Below are 27,137 nucleotides of genomic sequence, written 5' to 3' on the forward strand. Positions count from 1 at the left end.
TAGTGGACCAGCAGACACTGAATACATTGATTAAAATGTATCCTCTTTATTTTCTTTTAAATATATTTAAGGTTCTGGCTTTATGTGCACATTTCTGATGACACCTTTCTTTCAGTTTTAATGTGAGAGTGGCAGCACATTTGAATTCATCAGACATTCCTCTTTAACCTTCAATATGTTTCAATTTTTAAAAGTTTTCACAGATGTAATACATTGCATGACTTTAACCGTTTCTGATGATACATACTGTGCAACATTTCATTTAAATCAGGCTAATAGCTTAAAAGTTTGAAAATGAAAGTTTTATTATAATTCAATATGGAAAACAAGTATCGTTGATGTGTATTCAAATTTGGTATTCAAAAATGTGGGTTTGCCCTCAGGTCATGATTATAATGACATATACCAACTTTTGTGTCAATACCAAAGCGTTGCCAAGATACAGCCTCAAGTCTATTCTGGCAAATTCAGGTTTATCGACACAGTATATGAGAACAGTTTGGTCAATCCAAAAGCTTTATGTCAAACGTAAATTTATGTCAAGAGTGTTCCTCTACCAACTAAACATTGTGCATGCAAATCAAACAAAGAGTGTATATACGTTTTGTAAGGCATAATGGAAAGATTCAGAGGAGGAAATGGTTTTGTTTCTTGCCTACATGGCTGTATATTGATCAAAATGTAAATGAGCTTATTATAGCACAACCTATACAGGCAGGAAGATGTCGTTTGCCTGAATAGCGGAGGGAATTTGGGACCATCCTGACAAGTCATGCTCTCTGCTTAATGCAGTATATACACTCACCTAAAGGATTATTAGGAACACCATACTAATACTGTGTTTGACCCCTTTCGCCTTCAAAACTGCCTTAATTCCACATGGCATTGATTCTACAAGGTGCTAAAAGCATTCTTTAGAAATGTTGGCACATATTGATAGGATAGCATCTTGCAATTGATGGAGATTTGTGGGATGCACATCCAGGGCACGAAGCTCCCGTTCCACCACATCCCAAAGATGCTCTATTGGGTTGAGATCTGGTGACTGTGGGGGCCATTTTAGTACAGTGAACTCATTGTCATGTTCAAGAAACCAATTTGAAATGATTCGAGCTTTGCATTATCCTGCTGGAAGTAGCCATCAGAGAATGGGTAAATGGGGGTCATAAAGGGATGGAAATGGTCAGAAACAATGCTCAGGTAGGCCGTGGCATTTAAACGACTCATTCCATTTACGCCATATTCTGCTTTTACCATCTGAATGTCTCAACAGAAATCGAGACTCATCAGACCAGGCAACATTTTTCCAGTCTTCAACTGTCCAATTTTGGTGAGCACGTGCAAAATTGCAGCCTCTTTTTTCCTTTTTGTTGTGGAGATGAGTGGTACCCGGTGGGGTCTTCTGCTGTTGTAGCCCATCCGCCTCAAGGTTGTGCGTGTTGTGGCTTCACAAATGCTTTGCTGCATACCTCAGTTGTAACGAGTGGTTATTTCAGTCAAAGTTGCTCTTCTATCAGCTTTAATCAGTCGGCCCATTCTCCTCTGACCTCTAGCATCAACAAGGCATTTTTGCCCACAGGACTGAAGAGGCAGTGAGGCAAAAGAGTCCAAGTGCACATGACCCATTATGGAAACGAGAGACAAACGTGGCAGTGACAATATCAAAATAAAAGACATGAACATGACAAGACAAAACCCTGACAGGACAACAACAGGATGTCAGCTGCTATACAAAATATATGATAACAAAGTGGAAAAATATACAGTACAGTAAAATAAGATAATAAAATAAGTCCATAACTAAGTTGCCATGTACTGTCAAAATCATGCACTGCCTGTTGCCATCATTACTTCAATGCTCGGCTTCCACTTCGACAGCTGTAATTGCACACTATCCAGCAAACTGTCTAACTGTCCCAAGCCCTGAAGGAAACTGGTGTCCATGGTAACAAGAACACGAAAACAGCTTAAGAATCGGTAATGCGATGAACATGGTGAAAATGTATTAGAAAAAAAACATTAATCCGTGAAACCTGCTGTGGTGTTGGCATCTATTTGCTTGATGTGAATGCAATTCAAGCAGAGCAAGGACATGTGAAAGGCTTTGTACAGCATAAGTCAAAATTATAGCACCATGCAGGAGGAAACCAAGCATAACTGTGAAACCACCATACTGCGGTGCTCTCACATTTTTCTACGTTTTCCACTGACATTTTCTCTTTTAGAATATGTAAAAACGTAGGGAACATAGTGTACGTATCACTTTAAAAAGATACATGCTGCCACAGAATGTACTTTTCTAGCTGTGCTGCATGAAATTGACTTTCTTTTCATTGTGAGAGTATATGCTTTTTTCAATGTTCTGTCAAACTTCAGTCACAAAAGTTATTTTATTCAATAAAGTCACACAGCACTTATTTACATACAAATAGCTTTTTGCTTGGTCTTCTACATATACAGTGATAGGTAGGTACCCATACTGTGAAACATTTCGTTTTTCCTAAATTCAGGTTCAGACGTCGTTTCCTTTATGTGCGATATTTGGATATTGCTCTGTCCTTTGGGAGCGACACTGTAAAATTCCATCTGATGTTTGAAACCTCAAACTCCCAGGTGGGTGATGACTCTGGTAGGACAAACATCAAACCGACTGCATAGGGGATGAGGCAGGGCCTAAAAACAGCAACACGGATTTAACAGAGAGGAAATAGAAATTTAGATTTTATGATATGTGATATTATTCAATAGACATTATACATGCATAAAATGTAGGTGAAAACCTGCCACTCTGCAGAACATAAACAAAAAACCTTTACTCCACGGGGAGTGAGGAACATCAGTCTTTCCCTTCAAAGCTTTGAAGTTTTGTCACTTTACTGCATGGGCCATGGGGTTGTTCAGATAGAAGTGTCTGTGGATGAAAATGGGTAAATTGATATGCACATAATGCATAATTAAATAATAATGCTTTTTCATAGAAATATCTCAATTCTGCTGTGTTATTTTTAACCCAATGCTGGGGAAATATTGGACAGAACACATGTTGGGTTAATAAATAAACCAATGCTGGGTTGTTTCTACTCATGGTTGAGTTAACAAGGTTTATTTATAACCCAACATGTGTTCTGTCCACTATTGCCCAACACTGGGTTAAAAATAACACAGCAGAATTTAGAGTGTCATTTTTTCATATACTGTAACATTTGAACATATTGTACATTCCAGTAAGACAGAAAATAGTATTACTGCTCACAAAATCCCTATGTGCCAACCAATCACAAATAGACAACTATAATTGTCTCAATACTGCTGGGAAACACTTTAAGCTCCCATTGCACAAGATGGTAAATAATGTGTTTTCTCAACTATATGGCCTAAGACCCATTGAGGTGCATAAAAAATAACTATACCGAAAGACATCTTAGTCACATTTGAAAGTAAACCTCTTGCTGGATTTCTCTTTATTGTCATACGGATTTAAAGCCTTTGGTGAAATTATACTCCGCTTATTTTAAAATATAACATATACATAAAAATCATTTGTGTAAACAATTCATTAAATTCCAGTTTGTGCATCAGGGCCGTGCATGCTATAAAGAAATGCCTTGTATAGGGTAAAGAAGTTTTATGCAATTACAGTTGATTGCTGAACTTCCACCTTGACTCTGATGTTAGATCAAATGGAAGGGTGCTGTGATTGCAAGCCTAAAGTTGGACTCAATTCTTAAACACTAACAAGGGCCATTAGCCCTAGCCTGGTCCAACCACTCTCGTACATTTATTTAATTTGTACAGAGAGTCTGGCCAAGCTCCATTGCAAAGCGTCATTTCCGTTAAGGAGGCCGGAAACAACAAGTCCGAATACTCAGACCAACAAAACTTGGCAAACCTGGTTCTTGCTCCGGCTTTTACTTCTGTATATTCGGCAGTTTTGCAACAACGGACCGAATAGCTTTTCTCACGTCTTTCTCCGCTGTCATTACTGAACTACAACTCAAACTGACGCACGCCCTCAACTGCATCGTTCTTAGCCACCCCCATCTGTTAGCTGATTGGACCTGCAGATTTTTGCAGGAGAAAACGAAACTCTACACTGTACAGCAGTCCCAGAGACGTAGTACTGAAGCGAAATAAAAATTAAGCGGAAGCACGTAGGAGGGCGGAGCCAGGCTACATTAGCCCCTGTTTATTTTTGAGCCGTCCATTAGGCCTCCAAGGTCAAGATGCAACACTTCTTCAAGGCTTAGCAGTGCCAGTAATTTCATGCACAACTATGCCTTTAATTCATCTTGATCAAATTTACTGCTGCCGTTTTTCTCAATGCAGGTTTTGGATGTTGATTTTTCAAAACACTGCATTTCTACATTTCGCAGATGCTTTTATCCAAAGCAACTTATAGTGCATTACAAGTTATGCATTTTATTAGTATGTGCGTGCCCTGGAAACCCATGTTCTGCCAATGCAATGCTCTACCAATTGAGCTACACACTAAACAGGTATGAAAACAATTTAAGATGGAGAAGCTTTACAGTAACTAAACGACCTTACCATGGTCACACAGGTACTTATATCCTGTTGAAAGCAAGGCATACATTTATACAGATACTTAAATCAGAAGCCTGTAAAAACAACTGAGTGAATAAATGTTCTCAGATGCAAAGTCCTCTACGTCTGACATGTTTTCTTGTAAATTATTTTTTTTTATCAGACTCTTAACGGATTTTGAACAAACCGTATTTCTGAATGAAGTGAAAGTATTTGATGAACGCTATACGTGCAGAGAATAGTATTTGTTTAGCTTTTTTTTCATCTGAACTCTTCAAATCAAATTAAAATATGAAAGGGAGACATATGAGGGTAGAAAGTAAAACAGAAAAGTATAAAAAAACATTTCTCCAAATCGGTAGCATTTGTGTCCCCAGGGCATTTTAGACATTATATTATAAATTGTACTTTTTTGCGTTTTGTGTAGCTCCATATTTCAACTTACCTTTAAATATTTTTTATTATTAAAAATGAATATTTTAGATAAAATACACCTTTTAGTCATGTCCCCAGGATTTTACTCAGTCCTTCTGACACGTACTGTCAGAAAAAAACTGTACCTTTTCTGTTGCTGGGGTGGTACGCTCAAAGGTTCATTTTTGTACCTGCATGGATACAACACATTGAAATGCGGTACCTTTTGGGGTACAATATTGTGTATACCCTAAGGAACAATTTTGTACCAGTTAAATTTTAGGGTTACAAAACGGTTAACCGTTATATGGGTACATTACTGAGTACAATACTAAGGTAGACTTGGTAATGTACCCAAAAAGGTACAGCATTGTATTATGTTTAGTGTACCAGTAAAGGAACCAAACGGTAACCCAGCAACAGAAAAGGAACAGTCTTGTACCTTTTTCTGACAGTATAGAAATACCAGGAATATTCCACCAGTCACATTTTCAACAGGAATATGCAGGATCTTCTGAAGGCCTTCCGAAGATCAAAAGTAAATTTTCTCTTTTTCCTTTCTGTATATTTTATCATATTGTACATTATGTAGACAAATTTTCAAATGACGAGCCACAACCGACGGATACATGTTGTGACAAGCTTCACATTGTGCGGCCTCGAAAAAAGTCACTGGCCGCCACTGCCTGAGATTGACCAATTTTTGAATAGTAAAATATTAGATTCAGTGGTGGTTTCCAGGACAGGACTTATCCTAGTACAAGACTGAGCTGCCTCAATTTTAAAAACACATTGTTTTGTCTCAAGATGCATGTCAGTATTGTTTTTTTGTAAGGTATATTTGTAAATACTTAAATGTCCTAAAATAACTAAGGCCTAGTCCTGGTTTAATCTAGACCCTGTCTGTAAAACTGCCTCTCAGTGTTAAAAAAAATATAAAAACTGAATTTTAACAAGTGTAACCTATTTGGTGGAATGGCTCAAGCTATGGGGAATTGTGTTGATTTAAAGGGGACATTTCACAAGACTTTTTTAAGATGTAAAATAAATCTTTGGTGTCCTCGAAGTACGTATGTGAAGTTTTAGCTCAAAATACCATATAGATAATTTATTATAGCATGTTAAAAATTGCCAGTTAGGTGTGAGCAAAAATGTGCCGTTTTTTGGGTGTGTCCTTTAAAATGCAAATGAGCTGATCTCTGCACTAAATGGAAGTGTCGTGGTTGGATATATTGCAGATTAATGGGCGGTTTTATCCCGTTTTGACATCACAGATGGAGCAAAATATCAATAACCTATTTTTTCACATGCTTGCAGAGAATGGTTTACCAAAACTAAGTCACTGGGTTGTTTATTTTCACATTTTCTAGGTTGATACAAGCACCGAGGACCCAATTATAGCACTTAAATATGGAAAAAGTCAGATTTTCATGATATGTCCCTTTTAATAATTAGAGAAACATGGTCTGCAGTGTATATATGCTTTTTTCTTCATGGCTCATTCAACATTATCATGTTCTTGAGAAAGCAGAATACAGATGATGCATCAGATGGTGACTTTCCAGATGTCACCGAGGCACATTGGTGTACGCTGCTTAGAGAATAATGTATGTGTATTTTACAAATCCCTTTGTTTCCCATCAAGAGTTTCTAACGGTAAACTCACAACGAATCCATTATACTAACACTGAGTAATTGCTATCATGACCTTGCTACGCAAAAAAATGAAGCATTTTCAAATTCGTCAAAGACTTTTGGAGCTTACTAGCTATGTGTTTCACAGGATAACAGATGCATGTTAAGATTCAGTCAAACACAACATGTGTGTGTACATGTTTACTCCTTCACAGTAATAGAAGATTACCCTGAGAGAGGACGAGTCCTCTGGCAACTGCTTAATGTTACTCTGGGCAACAATGATTGCATGCGTTCACATGAATGAGTGGGGTGGAATAGCTTACAACTCTTGTTTAAATGTGACATAAAGAAACAACACTTTCTCAGGAGCCACATAATATCCTGCACTGTTTTTCTGTAGGAGTCATTTAAACTGGGCCCAATTCTAGCCTGGCAAATAATATATTTCCCAGAATTCGGGCCTATTTATGTCCACATGGGGTGTGATTCTATTAAAAACTAATTAAATCTAATAAATTTTAGCACCATTAATTAGTATAAACAAAAACAAGCCTAGACTTTTTTATGGCTGCTCTTACCAATAATTTTATCACACATTTTATTGGTGTTTTGTGGTACAATATCTGTGTTGTAGAGTTTTCACATGTCGTGCCATATCTTAAACATTATCACAAATTAATAAAAAAATATGCATATGAATGAAATGTTACTTGAACTAATAAACTACATGGACAGATTAAGCATATATATGCGTTTTGTACTTTCTTTTGCTTAATTTCTACCTGTCGGTTTAGCTGTCATTACCAACACGCTCTGCATAAAGGGACTTTCGCACTGTTTTTCATCAAAAGTTTATTTTGTAGCCATGGTAACCTAATGACATAGTGTAGCACATGGATTTCAAGTTGCAAGACTGATGCCTTGATGTCCAGAAAAGTGAGTAAATCTACTCTTTATTCTTTGTGTTGGGCATGTACACTTATTATGCGTCATTACCATATGCGTTGTATTTAAACATTTTTTAATATTTTTGTCACTTTAATAGTTAAAATGTTGTACATTACATGTAGAAAGCTAGCTACACTTGCTTAGTCATCATCTTAGCTAGTAGAGCTAGTGTTTTGACAAAAATGTCATTACCAGCACAGTCATTACCAGCACCATACATATTTTTGCCAATAAATTATGTATAAATTACAAAGGCATCCTACAATTTCTGACAATGTTGGACAGTCTAAATGATCACTGTATTAAAAAAGTTTTGATATAAATAAGCTTATATTCCAAGCCAGGGTAGATTGATGAATCAGAAATTTAGATACGTAAATGACTATAATTAATATTGCAAGTACAAATCTCATTAAGTTCAAGATAAATTAGATTCCATGCGAATAATTTATCTGATTTATCATTTAAGTTTTATTTTTTACATATATTCGATGATGTGATGGTAAAGACACATTGACTTGACATAGTTAGGAAAATGGCAAAAAAATCATATATTCCCTGATCTTATGGTCTCAACCAAGCTCATAATGTAGCTCCTGACTTAAGGACTGACAATTTGATGTATACCAATTAGTCAAATTTGGAATTTTAATTTTCAAAATTGCAGCAACCCAAGTTGGCACTTAATCTGAGAAATACCCACGCATATTTTCTGCAACTTTCAACATACAAGATTATTAACTGAAGACTGTTACTAATTGAGAGAAACACAAAATAACTCTAAAGAGAGAGAAACAAAGAGTTTTTAGCTCCCACAAGTCATGGCACACATCATTATCTTTGAATTTTATTATAATGAAAGGCTTAGAAGTGAACATCTCAAACAGTGTTGATGTTGTCTTGGGTCATCAATGGTTTCAGAGGCCTGATGGTGTAAAGGCAATAAAAGAGAGCAAACTGTGGGAGGCTCATAATTAATCCACGCAGTTCTTTTCCAATAAGATGATACGAGCAGATGGTTTTTTATGCAGTCTTACACATCAACAGCAGGACAGAACAGATGTTGGTTACGGTGTAATAATTAAGATGTTATTAAAATTGTTCCCTAAATATATAAATCTGAAGATACCAGAGGAACAAATTGTATAGATCAGATTTATAACGTAACAGATGCTTGCATTGCTGACTGAAGTGGAAAGTTTTGGTTTTTGAAATTAACAAGACAAAGAGTTTAGTGGCGTTATTACCACTTTTAAGTATAAGTTTGGTACCTTCTACTATGTACAGTAAACCCAGTGCTTTTAAGGTCAACAAAATCAATATATTCAAGGACACGTGGCATTTGTGTGTGTGGATACTTGCATAATCTTCCTCATTTATCTCCATTTGCTGTTCTACAATGCAAAGGCCATTTTAACAAGCAGTAATGATAAATTCAGGGATTTCAGTATTTAGACATTTTATTCATCCAACAATAAAATGCACACTTCCTAAAAACTGATGGCTTGTCATATTCTAAAGTGCGTATATGTTAGAGGCCCGGCAGACATGCTTAAATCATTAAATCAAACGCATAATAAAAAAAGATTTCACAAAGAAAAAGCTAGAGACAGTTTCAATTAAACAGACACAAAACGTTTGGTCCTTGCAAGCCGTAAAGTACACACAGCGAAGCACAAACATCTTCAATACCAAATAACTTCAAGTCCTCAAGTTTGATTAAAGCTACCATAACCTGGCACTACAAAGTAGCAAAGCTATGTTATTTGCCTTTACGTAGGAAATAAGTATATTGAAATTGTCTCCTTTTAAATTTAACAGTGAAAAATAAATTACTCATATATTATGTTGACCTGTTTTTAAAATCACTTTGGCCAGAAATAAAACCATCTCCAAGAAACACAAATATACATTCATTTACATATACAGCATCATTCTCATGGATGTAATATCATCACACTGACCTTAGTCATAAATAGACACATCAACGATCAAAACATCTTAGGCCAGGGGTGTCAAACTCGGTTTCTGGAGGGCCGGCGTCCTACAGAGTTAAGCTCCAACACACCAAATTTTTTTGTAATCCTGAAGACTTTGATTAGCTGCATCAAGTGTGTTTGATTAGAAATGGATCTAAACTCTGCAGAGACCCCGGCCCTCCAGGAACCGAATTTGACACCCCTGTCCCAAGCGAACAAGTACACAGATCTACATGCTTGAAATGAACCATAAACAAAAACCGTTATCCTGAGAAATAAAGTAACAGAACATCCAAGTGGTCAAATGCTCTCTTGCACCTCTAAAGCAATACACTGTGCATGCTATTCGGACACACAGACATTGGAGTTTGAACAGTGGATGTCCACCATGTGACATGCAAGCTTAATTAGGAATATCACAGCTGTTGTTACGGTTTCCGTATTTGTGATGAATGAAGAGGAGCACTACGCCAAGGAAGAAGCAAATGGAGCCCACGGTTATGTATGCGATGCCCAGGAAGGGGTTTTTCCCACCCATCCAGGAGATGGTGCTGAGGATCACTCGCTTCCTGCCTTCAAAGCTGCGGACGGGATAATCTGAGTGCAAGTGGTTGAGGAAATGAGCAAAAACTAAAATGAAACAGTGTTTTGCATTTTGTTGAGGTACGTCAATATAAAAGTCTTTTGTTTAGTAATATAAGCATCAGAAGACACGCCCATGCGGTGTAATGTATATTCTACATAACACCAAAAAGCATTTTCTTCATCTGGCAAGCTCTAATCGGATTGGCTGATATCATACATTTGAAAGTAAAGGCACACAAGTGCCTGAAAGACAGTGGTGTTCAGATAACTTCATAAATCATTTTGCCAGATTAGTGGTATCAAATCTTGGTTTTAAAACTAAAAACATTCAATATTTAGTTTATGACATTTATAAATAACTTAGTAAATAATAAATCAGTACAGCAAAGTTACTTTTAAAAGTAATGCATTACAATATTAAGTTACTCCCCCAAAAAAGTAACTAATTGCATTACTTAGTTACTTTTCATGTAAAGTAATACTTACGTTACTTTTGCGTTACTTTTTCTTACTTGGCTTGATCTCTATCAGGTCTTGCAGGTGTTTTTTATGATCGCAAAAAAGTCAAGCTCTGGTCTGCCATCTCCGTTTCTGACTCAAACTGTTCCCGCTCAGGCACACAGAGTGATAGATGTTAATATGTTCAGTTTAATTCAGTACATTATTTTATTTTTAAATTAAATTAATTAAACTGAAAAGTAACTCGCATTACTTTTTTAAAAAAGTAACTCAAATATTAATGTGTACATTTATAAAGTAATGCGTTACTTTACTCGTTACTTTAGAATATTATTATTACGTAATGCGCGTTACTTGTAATGCGTTACCCCCAACACTGTTCAAAAGTAGTATATAAATTGTGACCCTGTCTGTTAAATTCAGGCTAAAGTCTGCTAACCTATTTATGAGATTAGGAGCATCAAAGTTTGATTTTGTTTACTGATTTCGGGTTCAGTTATTGATTTCGGGTTTTCACAAAATGATAAAGATTAATTTTTGGGGTTTTCTCAGGATCACAATTTTATAAATATATTAGGGTTGCACTGACATATCAGACTATTATTGTTATCAGCAGATAAAAGCAATTTTTTCACTATTGGACATCGGCCGATTGTTTAGAAAAAAAAACACAAACTCTTTCTTTCTCTCTCAACAGATATTATTTCAGAATAGTGAAAACTTGTATCTTGGTATAAGCACGTTTTGTACTACTGCCTCCCTATGACACATCGCATTTATTGTTTCCAAATCTTTGTAAGTCGCTTTGGATAAAAGCGTCTGCTAAATGTAAATGTTTAAAAACAGGCAATGATCAGGGCAGATTATAGGGTGGCAAACTGCATTACAACTGATCCTGTGGTGCGTTTCCCGAACAATGATGTAACTCGCTCGCTGCTGAACCACCCTTAGGGTGGTCCTTATTTTTCAACTTTTAAAAGTTCATGCTCTCACCCTACAAATCTGTTTGAATAAATACATAAAAAAAATATGACAAAATTTTTCCAATATTAATTAATATTTAGAGGTTGCTCAAGACCTTTGAAGTTTAACACATTTGCGTATTATGTGATACTTTGTGCTAGCATGTATAATTGTTTAATAATATATACTTATGGCAGCAATGACCATATTTGACCATGCTCCATGAAATTAAAGGTCACGTTCCTCAATATATTTTCTTTAACAGAATTCCCCTTTCAAAGCCTACAGCGAACGGTGGGTTTGGACTACAGCCCTCTACTTTCTGTTTTAATGACGTCACTAGAACAGTTTTTTGACTAAACTTCGCCCACAGGAATACGTCAGTCGCCAAGCTAAGCTAATGGCAAGCTAAGCTGCTATCGAATCACAACACGCTAAACAAACAGAACTCGATAGGGCCTTCATAGAACAAGGAAGACATCATCCTGTTTTGAGGACAGTGAAAACAGCGCTATACAGATAAGTAAATTGTGTGAAAAATACCACGTTTTTTTACACGTGAAACATCAACACATGTTATATTATGATGCTTTTGGGAAACGCACCCATGTGTGCTTATTTTAAATTGGGTGACAATGACAACAGAATTGTAGTTTGAACGCTCTCAACTTCTAGGATTTAACGAGTAAAAGCAACTTTCAGTATCTGTAGATGTCATTCTAAGTAATCGAATATCGTTTCGGGGAATCCCTAAAATGTGTATAAAATTACCTACATATCTAGTGGCAGAACGACTTTGAGTTAGGTTTGTGAAAAATATAGTGCTTATAGTCTCTTGAAAATTAATAATTAAAATTATTTTAATTTCAAATAAATTAAAAATTTAATTAATTAATTAATCATTTTAAGCAACAATAAAAAAAATCTCTGAAATACTTCATTTCCTGTATGACTGTTTTAAGACTCAGATGGGCAATTTATAAACATTTGCGAAAGTATGTACTGTATATTTAAATATACACATATAAGTCCTACAAGTATGCAGCGCAAGGATACTGTAGATGACCTCCAGAGTGTAATTTCCTTTGGGTAATGTGGGTGACATGTTGTTACTCTTTTGAATGATGCGGTAGAGCTTCCTAAAGGTGGGCAGGGCAGCTGTGCGCATCCACACAATGAAATCCTCGTTTATGAAGCCATTGTTTTCTGCGTCTGTGTCCAGTTCATAAACAGGTTTGCGCCAGTTGATTGGCTTTGCTGTCTCTGGAAGATGAAGATTGTTTTAGTTGTAGACTAGACAATGACTATTCATCATAGTACATTCTATTTGTAGAAGGCAAATTTTACCTAGAAATACAGCTGTAAGATTTGGGTTACTGCCCCCAGGGTTTCTGAACTTTACATGCTTGTCTGTCCACCATGCAATTCCTTTTTTGATCAAGGGAATTCGGGTTTTATTTCCGTTGGGATCGATGAAATACAAGTCCAGTGTGTCTAAAGCAGAAAGTGGAACAGATTACATATTGAAATTCACTTAAAGGAATAGTCTACTCATTTTCAATATTAAAATATGTTATTACCTTAACTAAGAGTCGTTGACACATCCCTCCACCATCTGCGTGCGCGCACGCAAGCGCTGGAGCGCGGTGCAACGCCTCGACAGCACTCAGCCTAGCCCCATTCATGCAATGGTACCATTTATGGCGCTTTTCCATTGCATAGTACCCCACGGTTTGGTTTAGTTTGGGTCGGGTCAGCTTACTTTTGGGAGCTTTTCCATTAGGTGCAGTATGTGGTACCCGATACTTTTTTTCGTACCACCTCGGTTGGGGTTCCAAGCGACCCGAGCTGATACCAAACGTGACGCGAAAACACTGTAGATCACTGATTGGTCTGAAAGAAACGTCACTAACAGCGTCATCGCTAGCTTTACCTGTGCTAGGCTAGCTTGCGCTGTCTCGAGCAAACATGTTGTCGTCTGTGTTCTGCTATAAGTTCCCAAACACCCTTTTAGGGATGAAAAACCTCCACAGGTTGAGAATCAGGGACACCATAACAGTTTTTTCCAGACTTGCAGTTTGTGGCGGAACATTCGCGACGAGCACGTCAGCATTATATATGCTTAAATGCAACTTCAGTGAGACTCAGCGGAGCGCCCTCGGCTGACGCCGCGGGTGTTTGAAACTGTCATGTGATACAGAGGTAGTGATAAACGCGATGTGCAAACATCTATTTGTGGTGGCCAATTTTAATTTTGTGGCGGACTGAGAAATAAATAAATAAATAAATGTATGGGAATGTACAACAACGCTCTCCTCTCACTTGTATGATGTCACAGCTGTGGGCAGCGCAAATATAACGACACGCCTAAATCCCTCCCACTGCGAAGTGATACTAAACTCGATGGAATAGCTAACCACGCCAAAGTGAGGTGAGCTGACCCGACCCAAACTAGACTAAACCGTGGGGTACTATGCAATGGAAAAGCGCCATTAGAGATAAAGTTAGAAGTGACCAAACACATCAACGTTTTTCCTATTTAAGACGAGTAGTTATACGAGCAAGTTTGGTGGTACAAAATAAAACGTAGCGCTTTTCTAAGCGGATTTAAAAGAGGAACTATATTTTATGGCGTAATAGCACTTTTGGGAGTACTTCGACTCGCCTGAAAAGTCCGCTCCCCTTCTCCCTCTCATAATGGGAGAGGGAGGGTGTTACTGCGCCGAGTCGAAGTACTCCCAAAAGTGCCACTACGCCATAAAATGTAGCTCCTCTTTTAAATCCGCTTAGAAAAGTGCTACGTTTTATTTTGTACCACCAAACTTGCTCGTATAACTACTCGTCTTAAATAGGAAAAACGTTGATGTGTTTGGTCACTTCTAACTTTATCTCTAAATGGTTCCATTGAATGAATGGGGCTAAGCTAAATGCTATCGAAGCGTCGCAGCACGCTCCAGCACTTACGTGCAAGCACACAGACGATAGAGGGATGCATCTACAACTCTTACTTAAGGTAATAACATATTTTAATATTGAAAATGAGTAGACTATTCCTTTAAGACGACACATTTCTTATGATGGCATGTAGTCGGGTATAAATCTTACCATTAAACATGCTATTAGCAATAGCTCCACATGGGGCAATAGGCTTGTTGTCATTAGTACGGTACGGCTCACATTCCTTGCTTGGTTCCTAAAATTTTTAATATGACATTAAATTTAACAGTCATTAACATACGATGTCATTCACTTGCAAAAAAATTCCATTTTAAATATTTCTAATTTATTAACATAACTTTTTAGATATTTTCTGTATTTTCAATAAACTTATTTTATAAGTTTATATATTATAAACTTATCGACAGCATGCATTAATTGTGACCTCTTATACAAGATGTTGTTTACATCATCATAAATGAGCTTGTTTGATGATTAACTTTGAAAGAGTACAAAATTCTTAAAATTTAACAATTGTTTGGCATCCATTGGGGCACTTAAGTACTTCCTGTGCTCAAAAAGCAGTTCAAGCCATTTTGACAGTTTAAAGTATGTGACATGACATGTATTTTTCAATGTCATTTAGTTAAAGTTCATTGACAGAGACATTGACTGTTGATGATTGACAGAGTAATAATAAGCGCAGAGAGGTTTCTAATTCCATGTTGCCAAACCATGCTGTCATACAGCACGTTACGCTGTGTTGCAAGCCCTGGGGCCGTCCCTATACTTTATAGTCAAAAATCTGAACACAAAATTTGAATTATTTAGTTTCTGTTTAGTTACCTGCCCTTGAACTAAAACTTGTTATACCTTTAGTGAGCGATCATCTCCATTGAGCTGGCTGTCATCTCTGGACTTCACATATCGGCGATGGTTTTGGTAAAAATTTGAGAGGCCGTAGTACATGAAAACATTACTCTGTGAAAAAAATATTAGATAGCATTAAAATGTGATCTGGCAGACCATTAATTACCTGTGATAGAACATTAGCTAAAAATCAATCAATCAATCAAATCAATAAATAAATAAATATTCATTTACTTGTTAATCTAAACTAGTGGTTTTAAATTGTATTATTATAAATGTAAATGCAAGCATTAAAAGGATAGTTGACCCAAAACTGAAAATTCTGTCATCATTTACTCACCCTCATATTGATCTAAACCTGTATGAGTTTCTTTATTCTGTTTAATTTAAAGATAATTGATGGTAACCACACAGCTGGGAGTACCCACTGACTTCAATAGCAGGAAAACAAAAACTATGAAATTGTAAAGCTAGAAGTATAGTCCCGTTTTTAAGCATACGCGAGGGTCCTTATGCGGACCGCCTGATTTTTGTTACCACCCTTACTTTGTACGTGTAGGTCGCGCATGAGCGTAGGTGAGAATGTGGTATGTAGCCCAGAATATGCATTGCATTTTTTCACAATCGTGTATGCGTCAAACGTCTGCATATGTCAAATAAACTACGCTTTGCAAGACAGTGTGCGGTCCACCGTGTGCATACATTTGCGTTCACGTAAAAAATGACTATACTCCCAGGCTTAAGGGCACCGTCAACTGTGTGCTTACTAGAGTGGGGTAATGTTCAAATTTTAACTGGTACCTGAAATTCGGTAACGTTACCTTTTTCTAGGGATGCACCGAATCCAGGATTCGGTTTCGGATTCGGCCGAATACTGGTCTTTTTGGCGGGGTTCGGCCGAATCCTAGATTTTTTTTCCACCGAACCGAACCCTAGGCTTGCGCTACGCTGGTCGACGTCACGCAGCCGTTGATTACACACATCGGGTGCTGACGTGGAGATGAGCTTTTTCTTTCGGTCAGCTGGACACACCAAAACTTTTAAACACCGCTGAAAACGCCTTGAGGACCCCAAATGCCAGCTGTTTTTCAGCCGAGCGCTTGGTAGCTGTGATGCTTCAGCTGTGAGCCGGTTGGTTGCTGTGGTAATGTCCCGCCCCTCCTCCACTGTAATTGGACGGCCGTGTGAAGACTGACATTGATGAGCGGAGCTTCTCACTCAAAGTTAAATATAGTTTTCAGTATGGTTTTCAGCGCGGAGCTGCTTGCTTATTGGAAAAACGAGCGTGTCGCAACGCATCGCTTTCATTATGCATAGGCTTATGGTAATTGTCAAAATAGTTTTTCCAACTTGTCATCCTGGCATAATGTACAGTTAAAATTAAATAAAATGAAAAATACACTGCTGTGGACGTTTTTTACTTCATTAATGTGTTTTACTGTGTTGGAATAAGGATGCGAGTAGGATTCGGTATTCGGTTTCGGATTCGGCCGAATCTTAAACGGTGGATTCGGGATTCGGCCGAACCTAAAAAATCTGGATTCAGTGCATCCCTACCTTTTTCTGTCCTTTACTCAGTGTAGTAATAAAAAACATTTATTTCAGTAAAAAAATTATTATAACCCTCTCGATTTTAAAATTAGTTTTTTGTTTTGAAATGTTACACATTAAACAAAATAAATCCTCTTCCTCTGAATGTCCCTACAACCTGCAGGGCATTGTGTGAGCACAAATAATTACAATAGAACAAACATATATATTTTTATTTTTATTAACATTACTTTTTCATGTTTTCAGGCTGGTCTTTTCTGTGTAATACTAATATAGATTAATCCTTATTGCAGTTCCAAAAGTTATTTAGTCAGGAGTCAGGACAAGTGAATGATTTTGTTCATTATCCATTTTTTAAATCTATATAAGAAACAGACAGCATCAGCAGTGTTTCCCATACATTGATTTATTTGTGGTGGCCCACCACAGAATCAACATTGGCCCCCACAAATAGAATTTTCCTGATTCCCATTTACATTTTTATTTCACTATTTAAAATAGCTTAATTCGGCTTAAAATAAAATTTGATATGTAATACAGATCAAATACAGATAAAGATCAAAGAGTAGAAGTGAAACATATTCAGGTGCCAACACTAGATCAAACGCAAACACGACATGATGACGTCATATAAATGCTAATTAGCATGTGACATCATCACCACCACAGTCTCTCAAAATCCTGTGGGAAACACTGATCAGGTTTATACAGAACTGTAATTTTAAAGCGTGCACAGATCCAGTATACTGTTACACAACCGTTTTTCAATATTTTACCTCAACTTAGACAAATTAATACATACCTATCTTTTCTCAATGCGTGCACTTAATCTTTGTACGGCGTGTCATAAATGTTTTAGCATTTAGCCTAGCCCTATTCATTCCTATGGCTCCAAACAGGGATGAATTTAGGAGCCACCAAACACTTCCATGTTTTCCCTATTTAAAGACTCTTACATGAGTAGTTACACGAGTAAGTATGGTGGCACAAAATAAAACTTTTATTTGGAGCCATAGGAATGAATAGCCGTGTTTGCACTATCGGGCTTCAAGCGGGCGTGCCAGTGCCTGCCGAGGCCTTCGGCGTTTGCATTGTCACTTCCGGGGCATGATCGTGCTTCACTGGTGCTTCGTTGGGGCTTAAGGCCCGGCTTTTCTGGCCCGCCGAATTCCTTGGGCCAGAGCGGGCTTCTCGGGGCTAGGGGAGTGGTAAAGGTCAAAGGCGGAGTTTATCTGAGTCTCTGGCAAGATGCGCATCCATCTGTCTGCAGATTTAAAACTTAAAAATAATCGGGATCACCAGTAATTTACTGTTTAACGGAAGATGCCTGCTATGTTTGTACTTTGGACTGTAGAAAATGATCTGCATATGTAAAAAACAAAGACGCGTTACAACGCCGAACTCACCATGCTAGGATCCGGCGCACACCGCTACCGGTTCGGGAGAAGTTTATAAAGTTTCGGGCACAGAACAAAGTGTTTAAAGTGCAACAGTGCTGAGAAATTAAAGATGTGTGTTGGATCATCATTTCATCGTCCATGTATTAAAGAAGCGATCACTCGAGTCACAATGGTATCTACAGTCGGTGAGTAAACTTGCTACATAACGTTTGCATACAAAACACTTAAAATACAATACATAATTGCATAAGTGTCTTACATGGGTGTTTATTGTGTTTTTTGTGTTATATTGTCATCTCTGTTGAATTTTTTAGTCAGCCCTTAGAAAAAGTAACCATGGTTTTATTATATTAGTCATAGCCATGCTTTCCGGTATTTTGGAGATTAATTTAACTCTTAAATGAATATAGCAAACTTTATATGTGGGTATACTGTATGTGTATTTACAAACCCTTTATACAAAACGTCACATGTGCTGCTTTATTCTTGTCCGTTTTACAGAAAAATGCCAACATAAAGCTTTCAGTTTGTCATCCATGAGTTTTTATTTTGTATATGAGAGATGACACAGCAACAGATGCAAGAGCAGGAGATGAAACGAAGATGATGATGATGAGACGACAGGAGCCATGGATGTTGAAATCCGTCCGGAGGAGATGTCTTTAAATACACCTGTTTGTGCACTGATATAAACTTCATATGTAAATAAAGTATTGCGCTATTATTACTACGGCTGCTTGTCAGTTTATTGAAAATGATTGTTTAATAAGTTTCACATTTGAAACACAGAAATGATAAGATGCAACAAAATGGTAAATATAACCATCATTAACTTAACCACTGTAACATAGCTTTTTAAATACTTGTGTATATTCAGAGTTGATTCTTAACGAGTAAATTTTCTAATGATTTCTCAAACGTTTTTATTTTTGAGATGCAAGTAAAGAGATTTTCAGTCCTATTCAGCTATTCGGGGCAGTTCTTTATAGACAAAAGTATTTATTGATTGACACATTATTGAAATAGCTATTAGACAGTTACCTTGTGTTTCATGTGATGCTCAACTATTAACGTTTTCATGATTAAAGATATCACACCTCTTATAATGTGTAAGTATGTTTACATCGCCATAGAATTATAATTACAAACTTAACGTTACATATTTAGACACACATGCATACCTGTATTTTAAAATAAGATTATTTTACATAAATGTAAAACTAGGACTCGTTATATTCTTTAAAATATTGTGTATATAGTATAATGGCACATTAGGTAGATGAACGCTTTATTTGTAATTATCCTACTTCATAAAGTTTAATATTGCTTATTGATCTGATATTGTCTCGTCGTGAGATCGCTCGTGTGCAGCCAACATAAACTTCAAGAGTAACACCGCCGATGGAGCAAACATCTCTATCTTCTCATCTTGGCTTTCACCGTGCAAACAGCCGCCTCAGTTATTTTCATGTTTGTTGTATGATGATGCGATCTAACTCCCGTCTCCTGTCAGATTGAAGTGACTTCCTCACAGTAAAACAGGCGCAGTTGTGTGACGTTACATCCAGGTAGGCGTATTAAGGGCGGGGTTTTCTGAAGCGCTGCAGCGCTATTGGCTTGACAATGCAAACGCGTCGTGATTTTGGCTACACAGCTGGAGGTCTGAGGCTATTGGCTCCATGAGGCCCGTTTGAAGCCCTGGCTCGCACAGGCCCGATAGTGCAAAAGCGGCTAATGAGGCTAGGCTAAATGCTAACACATTCAAGAAGCGCTGTACAAAGATTAAAAGTGCAGGCATTGAAAAAAGGTAGGTATGTATTAATTCATCCAAGTTAAGGTAAGAACTAGGGCTGGGATAAACAATTATTTTTTAAATGATTAATCTAGCAATTTTTTTGATGCATCGATTAATCTAACGATTCATTTTATCAGTCCGATTTGACTTCGATTCTCTCCCCATTAATTAACCAATAGCAATTTATACATGTTGATTTATATATCTGAATGGAAACATTTCAATATATGTTTATTGCTCTTAAATTTTCAAAATAATGCATTCTTAGTCAGAGGTAGCATTCATTAAAGTGTTTGCAGCGCATACTGTGCAGTTTAGTAACATTATAAAAATCTCAAGTTCACATTACTTTATCTTACATCCATTTATGAGCAAAACCTCTTCAATGTGCCATTTGATGGTCAGTGTAATTTTTATAACTGTGATTTGTTTAATCCACATTGTTTTCGTGCTGTTAACATGGGTGCTGAAAAAACACGCGCCGCTTACGCACTGCTCACACTTGCTGTGTGAAACTGGCGTGGACTGGAGCCACTCACGTTGCTACTACGCTATGGCGCCACCATTTTGGGTCTGACGAATCGACGCGCATATTTTGCGTTGATGCGTTGTCCCAGCCCTAGTAAGAACATAATAAAATATAAAAAAAACGGTGGTGTTTTCCTTTAACTGCTTATATACACTTAACAGGTAGCATAACAGACAGTGTTTATGATGGTAATCACTGCATTTTTTAGTAATTTTGTGTAAATATGTCTGTTCAAGCGCAAGAAAACAACTCTTAAGCCTTGGGATGTGGCTTTCCGGGGGCGTGCTTCAGATTTGTGCACACACACAAAACACCTCAAACAGCGCGTGAGTAGCAAATTGTGGTCTGTTACATTTTTATTCTTGTGCTTAAATGCAAAGGCATAAAAGCACGTGAAAATAATAAACGCTTGTCTGCCTACCTTCCCCAGGGAACACAGATGCATTCTCAGGTATCGAAATTAGGTACTGACTGATTTAAAGAACCCGTTCTTTCAGTGCTTTTGAAGCTTTGACTGTTTACAGTGCGCAATATAACGTGTTCATTTTTCACGTGTAAAAAATGCGGTATATTTCACATAATTTACTTATCTGTATAGCGCTGTTTTACTGTCCTTAAAACGAGCTGATGTTCCTTGTTCTATTAAGTTCCTCCTTTAAAAATACATAACGAGTTTTGATTGTGTAGTCTGTTTAGTGTGTTGTGATTCGATAGCAGCTTAGCTTGCCTTTAGCTTAGCTGGCGACTGACGTATTCCTGTGGGCGGAGTTTAGTCAAAAAATTGTTCTACTAATGTCATTAAAGCAGGAAGTAGAGGGCTGTAGTCCAAACCGGCCGTTCGCTGTAGGCTTTAAAAGGCGACCCTTACCTTTATTTATCAAAATATCTTCTTTTGTATTCAACAGCATAAAGAAACTCATACAGGTTTAGAACAACATGAGAGACAAGTTATGGCAAAATTCTTTTTGGGGTGAACTATCCCTTTAAATGACGTCAGTAAAAATGCTAAAACTTTGACAGCCTTATACAAAATATAAATGTTAAAAATGGGGCTTAATTTTTAACATATTGAACCCCGGAACATTCGCTTTAAGTTGAGGCAATACAGCATTATAAAAAAAATGGCAAACCACACACTCACCTCGAAAGCCTGGTCTAAGCTAAAGGCAATGACACATTTGCATGGAGTCGTGTTGTTCCAGCTGTAGTTCATAGAGCACTCATAACACGGGCTCGACATGTCAGTCCCAGTATAATCGATCTGCAAACCAGAGAAACATTCATGCTAAACACACACGCTTTAAAAAACGAAATACTTCATATACACATAATTAAAATAAAGGCCATTTTAATGTTAAATGACATTAATATTACAAGCTCAGACCTCGAACTCTTTGATATTGTTGGACGTGACGTACAGGCCGATTCCTATGGGGATAAAGATGAGGCCGATGACGAAAAAAGCGGGTAGTACAGTCCCCGCGGTCAGGATGGGCTGCCAGGCGGGCAAGCGCTGCTGTTTGAACGCGGTGTTGTCAGGCTTTCTAGTCCGTATTGCGGCACCGCCGAGTCCCGCCGCCCCGGAGATATGACCGTCTTCCTCTTTAGCACTGTAGCTGGACGCCATCATAGCTGTTACCAGCGTACAGCTTTAAAAATCGCTATTAAAATACACAAATAATACACTTCCTCGAGTATAGTCGTCTAACTCCCCTTGTGGTACGACATTTGGGTAAGTTAGAAACCTAATTTAGATATCTGAAATAGGAGTATAGCTCTGCAGCAGGCTCCGGTTGTAAAGTTGCCTGTTTTGGTTAAAGGCGGCGCTAGGAAGTGTCAGCAAGTGCTGTTCGATTCGCGAAAGAATCATTTGTTTGAACTGGATCTTCTGATTCAGCTGAACCGATTCTCAATGCTTGTGAAGTTTGTTTAGTAGTAGGGTTATTGCGTGGGGGGCTTGGCTCCCTGAGAACATGACCTCACAAAACAAACGCAGACGTTTTTTATTATTTTTATATTCATTGTAATATGAACATTACAAAAAAACCGCTAGTTGTCCATATATCTATCTTGGTCTGGAGGTCTGTCAGTCCTCATGGTGGTTATCTTGTTTATTTTTGATGTCCCCCCCCCCCACTTGCCTGTCATTGTTCTTTTTTCATTCTGGGTGAATCCTGGCTTAATTTACTATTTCAATCTGGAAAATGTTAGCTCGTAACATTTTCAACAGAATTACTCTAAATAATATATAGACTTTCATTTTATTGATTACAGTAAATTAATTGTACATTTACTTTGGGATTGTACGCTGTGCTAACTTAAGCTTATGAGTTAATGAGAAATAAGTTAACTTTTTACCGGATGAAAGACGATGACTGTCTGTGTGTTGTCAACACCGCCACCTGCAGGCCAGAACATGTAGTGTACTGTTTAACAACTCGACAGATTATACTTAAATCATATTTATCTAGTACAAAATAAAGATCCACAAAGGTTGACAACATCAAACTGTGACACACAAATGTACATTAAATACAGTTAGAATGACCACAATTTATAAAAAATAATTTTGCTTTTGTACTTATATTATTACAATTTTTTACATTTACAATTTCGTATTTAACAACCAATATAATTAAAATTATTTGTTTAAAAAAGCAACATACTTTGGTTCTGGAAACTGGGTGATGATTCTTTTAACCAGTTCGTTTAAAGAACCGATCAAATGATTCAATAAATGAATCAATTTCCCAGCATCTGACAGGCCAGGCGTGTCCTACAGTACCACGTGACAACACTGCAATTCAAGTAAAAAAATTAATAAAATGAGTAAAATAACATAGATTTTTACACTTAAAAATCACTATAATTTGATTTTATATATACTCTTAAGAGTAACAGATAGTGTGAACATGCAGCTTTACTGTCATTTGATGACATGTATTTACTTATTTTGTAGTCTATTTTACATATTTGTAGTGTAAAATTCCAAACAAATGAGTTTTTTAGGAGAAATGTACAACTGAGGTGCCTGTGGATGTACACTACAGTCAGAGACACAGATGTCCAGACTTACAGAAATGTTGAAAAGCTATAATGAATTTAAGTTGCAGAGATGCAACATAAATCACATAAAGAAATACACATAACAACATGTCAAAATATCAACACTTAACTCAAATTAAAAGCCAAAGAATATAAATATGTCTTAAGCAAAGACTTAAAATTTCATAAAATATTTGTAATGAAAAATGAAATGAATCAACACATTTTAAATAAACATTTCACATGAAAAATAAACCAATTAGCATTTCTTTATGTGGCTTATTCACTTACTATCTATGAGGTTCAAACAGGCTACATACACCATTTGAACCACAAGGTGGAGCAAGACACTAAAGCAATTTAACTGATACTGTGCCATAAAAATGTGGGAGACCTGCAGTAAGCTATTTATCAAAGTTGTTTCTACAGTTTGATAACCCTTTTTCAGGAGTACACCTTTAGATTTGCTCAGTTTTCTTATGGTCTACCATCTCCTTTAATGGTTTGTCAACTTAGCACTTGTGCTTTGAGATCTGGTCCTTTAAAGAGCACCTATTTTATTGCTAAAAACCATGTTATTTTGTGTATTTGGTATAATACAATATGTTTGCGTGGTTTATGGTTAAAAAACACTTTATTTCATACTGTACATTTGTGTAGCTCCAGATTTCACTCTCTTCCTGAAACGCACGGATTTAAAAAGCTCTGTGTCCCTGATTGGCCAGCTAATCTATACGTTGTGATTGGCCTGAATACCTCTGATGTCAGCCGGAAATGTGACGCTCCTTACCATGTTTGAAAGATTCGGTTGCTAACAGGAGTTAACTTACAAACTGTGATTCCGAAGCGGGATGAATTATATTAATGTCAGTCTCGAGACGATAACTCGCGTCATCGTTTACTTTGGGGTTTGTACCTTTTGCAAATCGTTAACATAATACACACTTACACACCAAAGGAAATTTACAAACGTGAATTGGACAATAGGTGCTCTTTAAATTCAATCTCTTCCTCTTCAGATTCTTGAACTGTGTCTCTTTGAAAGCTCTTCATCTTTGTCCTCTGTTTCATGCAATTTCTTTTAAAGGCCACATGCTCTCTGATTTTCTACACTGCTGTGCTTACTAGGTCTCTGAGGTCTTTTCTTTCTTGGAGTTTTCTTTTATTCGCTTTTGTCTCCATAGTCCAAAGGGCTGACCAACTTCATACTGTCATTCCTCATGTGCCAGCTTGGCAGACATCTACACACATTCTTGAGCAAACATGACTGCATTTGTTTGAGGATTACCTCCAACCTATTGAATCAATCAGCAGTTATGTTTAGTTTTGCTGTTGACAGCCTCAAGAAGGCGTGTTGCTGTTTGTTAAAGTCCTCTGAGTTTAAAGCTGTCTTATTTACCAAATGATTTTACCTATCCTTTATATACAGTCTGTTTAGTTTTTTTTTTTTTTTTGAGCTTTTAAAACCCACAGATGCAATTATAATCTGATTAATAATCAGTCAGATACATATTTGATCTTAGCCATTTTTTGAAAATGACTGTCAATATCATATTGATGAGCACACTTCCATACAGGGAAGGGTTAAGAATGATTTTGAAAGTGCTGAATAAGCTCGATACTAAAATAATCTCTTTTAGGTCTCATGTGGAAAATCTTGTTTGGTTGCCCGGTGGTGTATCTCTAAGTAAAGTGTCATATGGCAACTGCAAGGCTCTTGCTGTTTGTTCAGCCTAAGCTGAAAATTCAATGTGAGTGTAAAATTCCATTATGGCAAAAACACTTTTCTTGTTTTGATATTTGGAGAAATTGGATACACTTTGTTAACGGTGATAAGAGTCAGGCAAAAAGAGCTGATATAAGCTAAGGGCAATGTCCTATGAAATGAGTCTTAGAAAGAACTTAATCTTGAAACATTTTATATTTCATTTTTGCAGTATTGCAGAATATCGCTGTATTTCATTACTTAAGAAAGCTTTTATAATTATTACCTTCTAGCAAACGTTTCTTCACCGGCTATTTGAAATTAAAGAGAGAGAAGCGGCTCATGTTTTTAACAAACTTGTGATGTTTCTTGTCCTCTTCTTATACTGTTTTTAATGAAAGGCAAAAATGCCCTTAAAGGGATAGTTCGGCCAAAAACAATATTAAACCCATGATTTACTCACCCCCAAGCTGTCCGAGTTGCATATGTCCATCGTTTTTCAGACAAACACATTTTCGGATATTTTAGAAAATATTTTAGATCTTTCTGTTGATTAAATGTAATGTTACGGGGTCCAGCAATAGTCCACGACCTTCAAGTCCAAAAAAAGTGCGTCCATCCTTCACAAATTAAATCCAAACAGCTCCAGGATGATAAAGAAAGGTCTTCTGAGGGTAATCCGTGCGGTGTTGTTGTAGAAATATCCATATTTAAAATGTTATTAATGTTATTAACTACCTTCCGGTAGCGCCGCCATCTTAGACTCAGGAGAGAGTATAAGCGTAGTGTACGCACTTTTCTTAGTGACGTATGACAAATTCGGAGGGCGGGGGACAGAGCAGCAACAGAGAAACCGCTGTATGCTGCGTAAGCGCTCATCCTGAATGCGGATGACTCTAAGATGGCGGCGCTACCGGAAGGTAGTTAATAAAGTTAATAACATTTTAAATATGGATATTTCTACAACAACACCGCACGGATTACCCTCAGAAGACCTTTGTTTATCATCCTGGAGCCGTTTGGATTTAATTTGTGAAGGATGGACGCACTTTTTTTGGACTTGAAGGTCGTGGACTATTGCTGGACCCCGTAACATTACATTTAATCAACAGAAAGATCTAAAATATTTTCTAAAATATCCGAAAATGTGTTTGTCTGAAAAACGATGGACATATGCAACTCGGACAGCTTGGGGGTGAGTAAATCATGGGTTTAATATCGTTTTTGGCCGAACTATCCCTTTAAAAATTACTTTAAAAAGTATACTTATAAAACCGTAAAGTTCCCCTCAGCAATATTTTTTAAATGCCATTTTCCACTTTGCATTTATAAACTGCACTGTAAAAAAACGTTGCTGCCTTAAAATTTTTTGTTAAATCAACTAAGATTTACAAGTCATGTCAACAGAGATGAGTTGTCATAACTTATAAAATATTGTTGAGAAAAGTCAACTTAATTTTATAAGTTATAACAACTCACCTGTAGTTATAACAACTCATCTCTAGTCAAGATAAATAATAGCAAGTTGAAATGACTTGTAAATTCGAGTTGATTCGACGAAAAATTTTAAGGCAGCAAAAAAAATTTTTACAGTGTGTCTGCAAACTATTCCTTTAAATTTTACAAAAAACAAATGTTTTCTTTCAAATGCATAAATCATGTAACATTTTAGCTCATCTAGATCTTGCCGGTGTCCTGGAGGAACAGGAACAGATAATATATGAAGACAGACAGATTTTTGATGGATGCATGATAAGGTCAAGAAAATTACACT

General features: G+C 36.9%; 1 protein-coding gene and 1 long non-coding RNA gene across 2 annotated transcripts; one reads left to right on the forward strand and one right to left on the reverse strand.

The window, feature by feature from the left end:
- Positions 1-8,987: 8,987 nt before the first annotated feature.
- tmem30ab (transmembrane protein 30Ab) lies at positions 8,988-22,462 on the reverse strand. Its single transcript, XM_055186284.2, has 7 exons — positions 21,998-22,462; positions 21,755-21,874; positions 15,342-15,449; positions 14,637-14,724; positions 12,879-13,025; positions 12,588-12,794; positions 8,988-10,121 (listed from the first exon to the last, which is right to left on the reverse strand). The coding sequence occupies exons 1-7, from the start codon at positions 22,241-22,243 to the stop codon at positions 9,928-9,930; spliced, it is 1,110 nt and encodes a 369-aa protein (XP_055042259.2). The 5' UTR covers positions 22,244-22,462; the 3' UTR covers positions 8,988-9,927.
- On the forward strand, positions 17,772-19,016 carry LOC141350544 (uncharacterized). The gene is made up of 2 exons (XR_012358590.1): positions 17,772-18,474; positions 18,791-19,016. It is a non-coding gene; the product is annotated as an uncharacterized lncRNA (long non-coding RNA).
- Positions 22,463-27,137: the final 4,675 nt, after the last annotated feature.

Source organism: Misgurnus anguillicaudatus, chromosome 18 (genome assembly GCF_027580225.2).
Source record: "Misgurnus anguillicaudatus chromosome 18, ASM2758022v2, whole genome shotgun sequence".
Lineage (NCBI taxonomy): Eukaryota > Metazoa > Chordata > Actinopteri > Cypriniformes > Cobitidae > Misgurnus > Misgurnus anguillicaudatus.

What these genes read in the sequence shown, in the direction of transcription:
- tmem30ab (XM_055186284.2), bottom strand. Translation starts at nt 22,243, where the DNA reads ATGATGGCGTCCAGCTACAGTGCTAAAGAGGAAGACGGTCATATCTCC. An exon ending in GAGATGATCGCTCACTAAAG is followed by an intron (nt 14,725 to 15,341) that starts GTATAACAAGTT and finishes TAAAAATTTTAG; the next exon opens with GAACCAAGCAAGGAATGTGA. An exon ending in TCTTACAGCTGTATTTCTAG is followed by an intron (nt 12,795 to 12,878) that starts GTAAAATTTGCC and finishes TTCATCTTCCAG; the next exon opens with AGACAGCAAAGCCAATCAAC.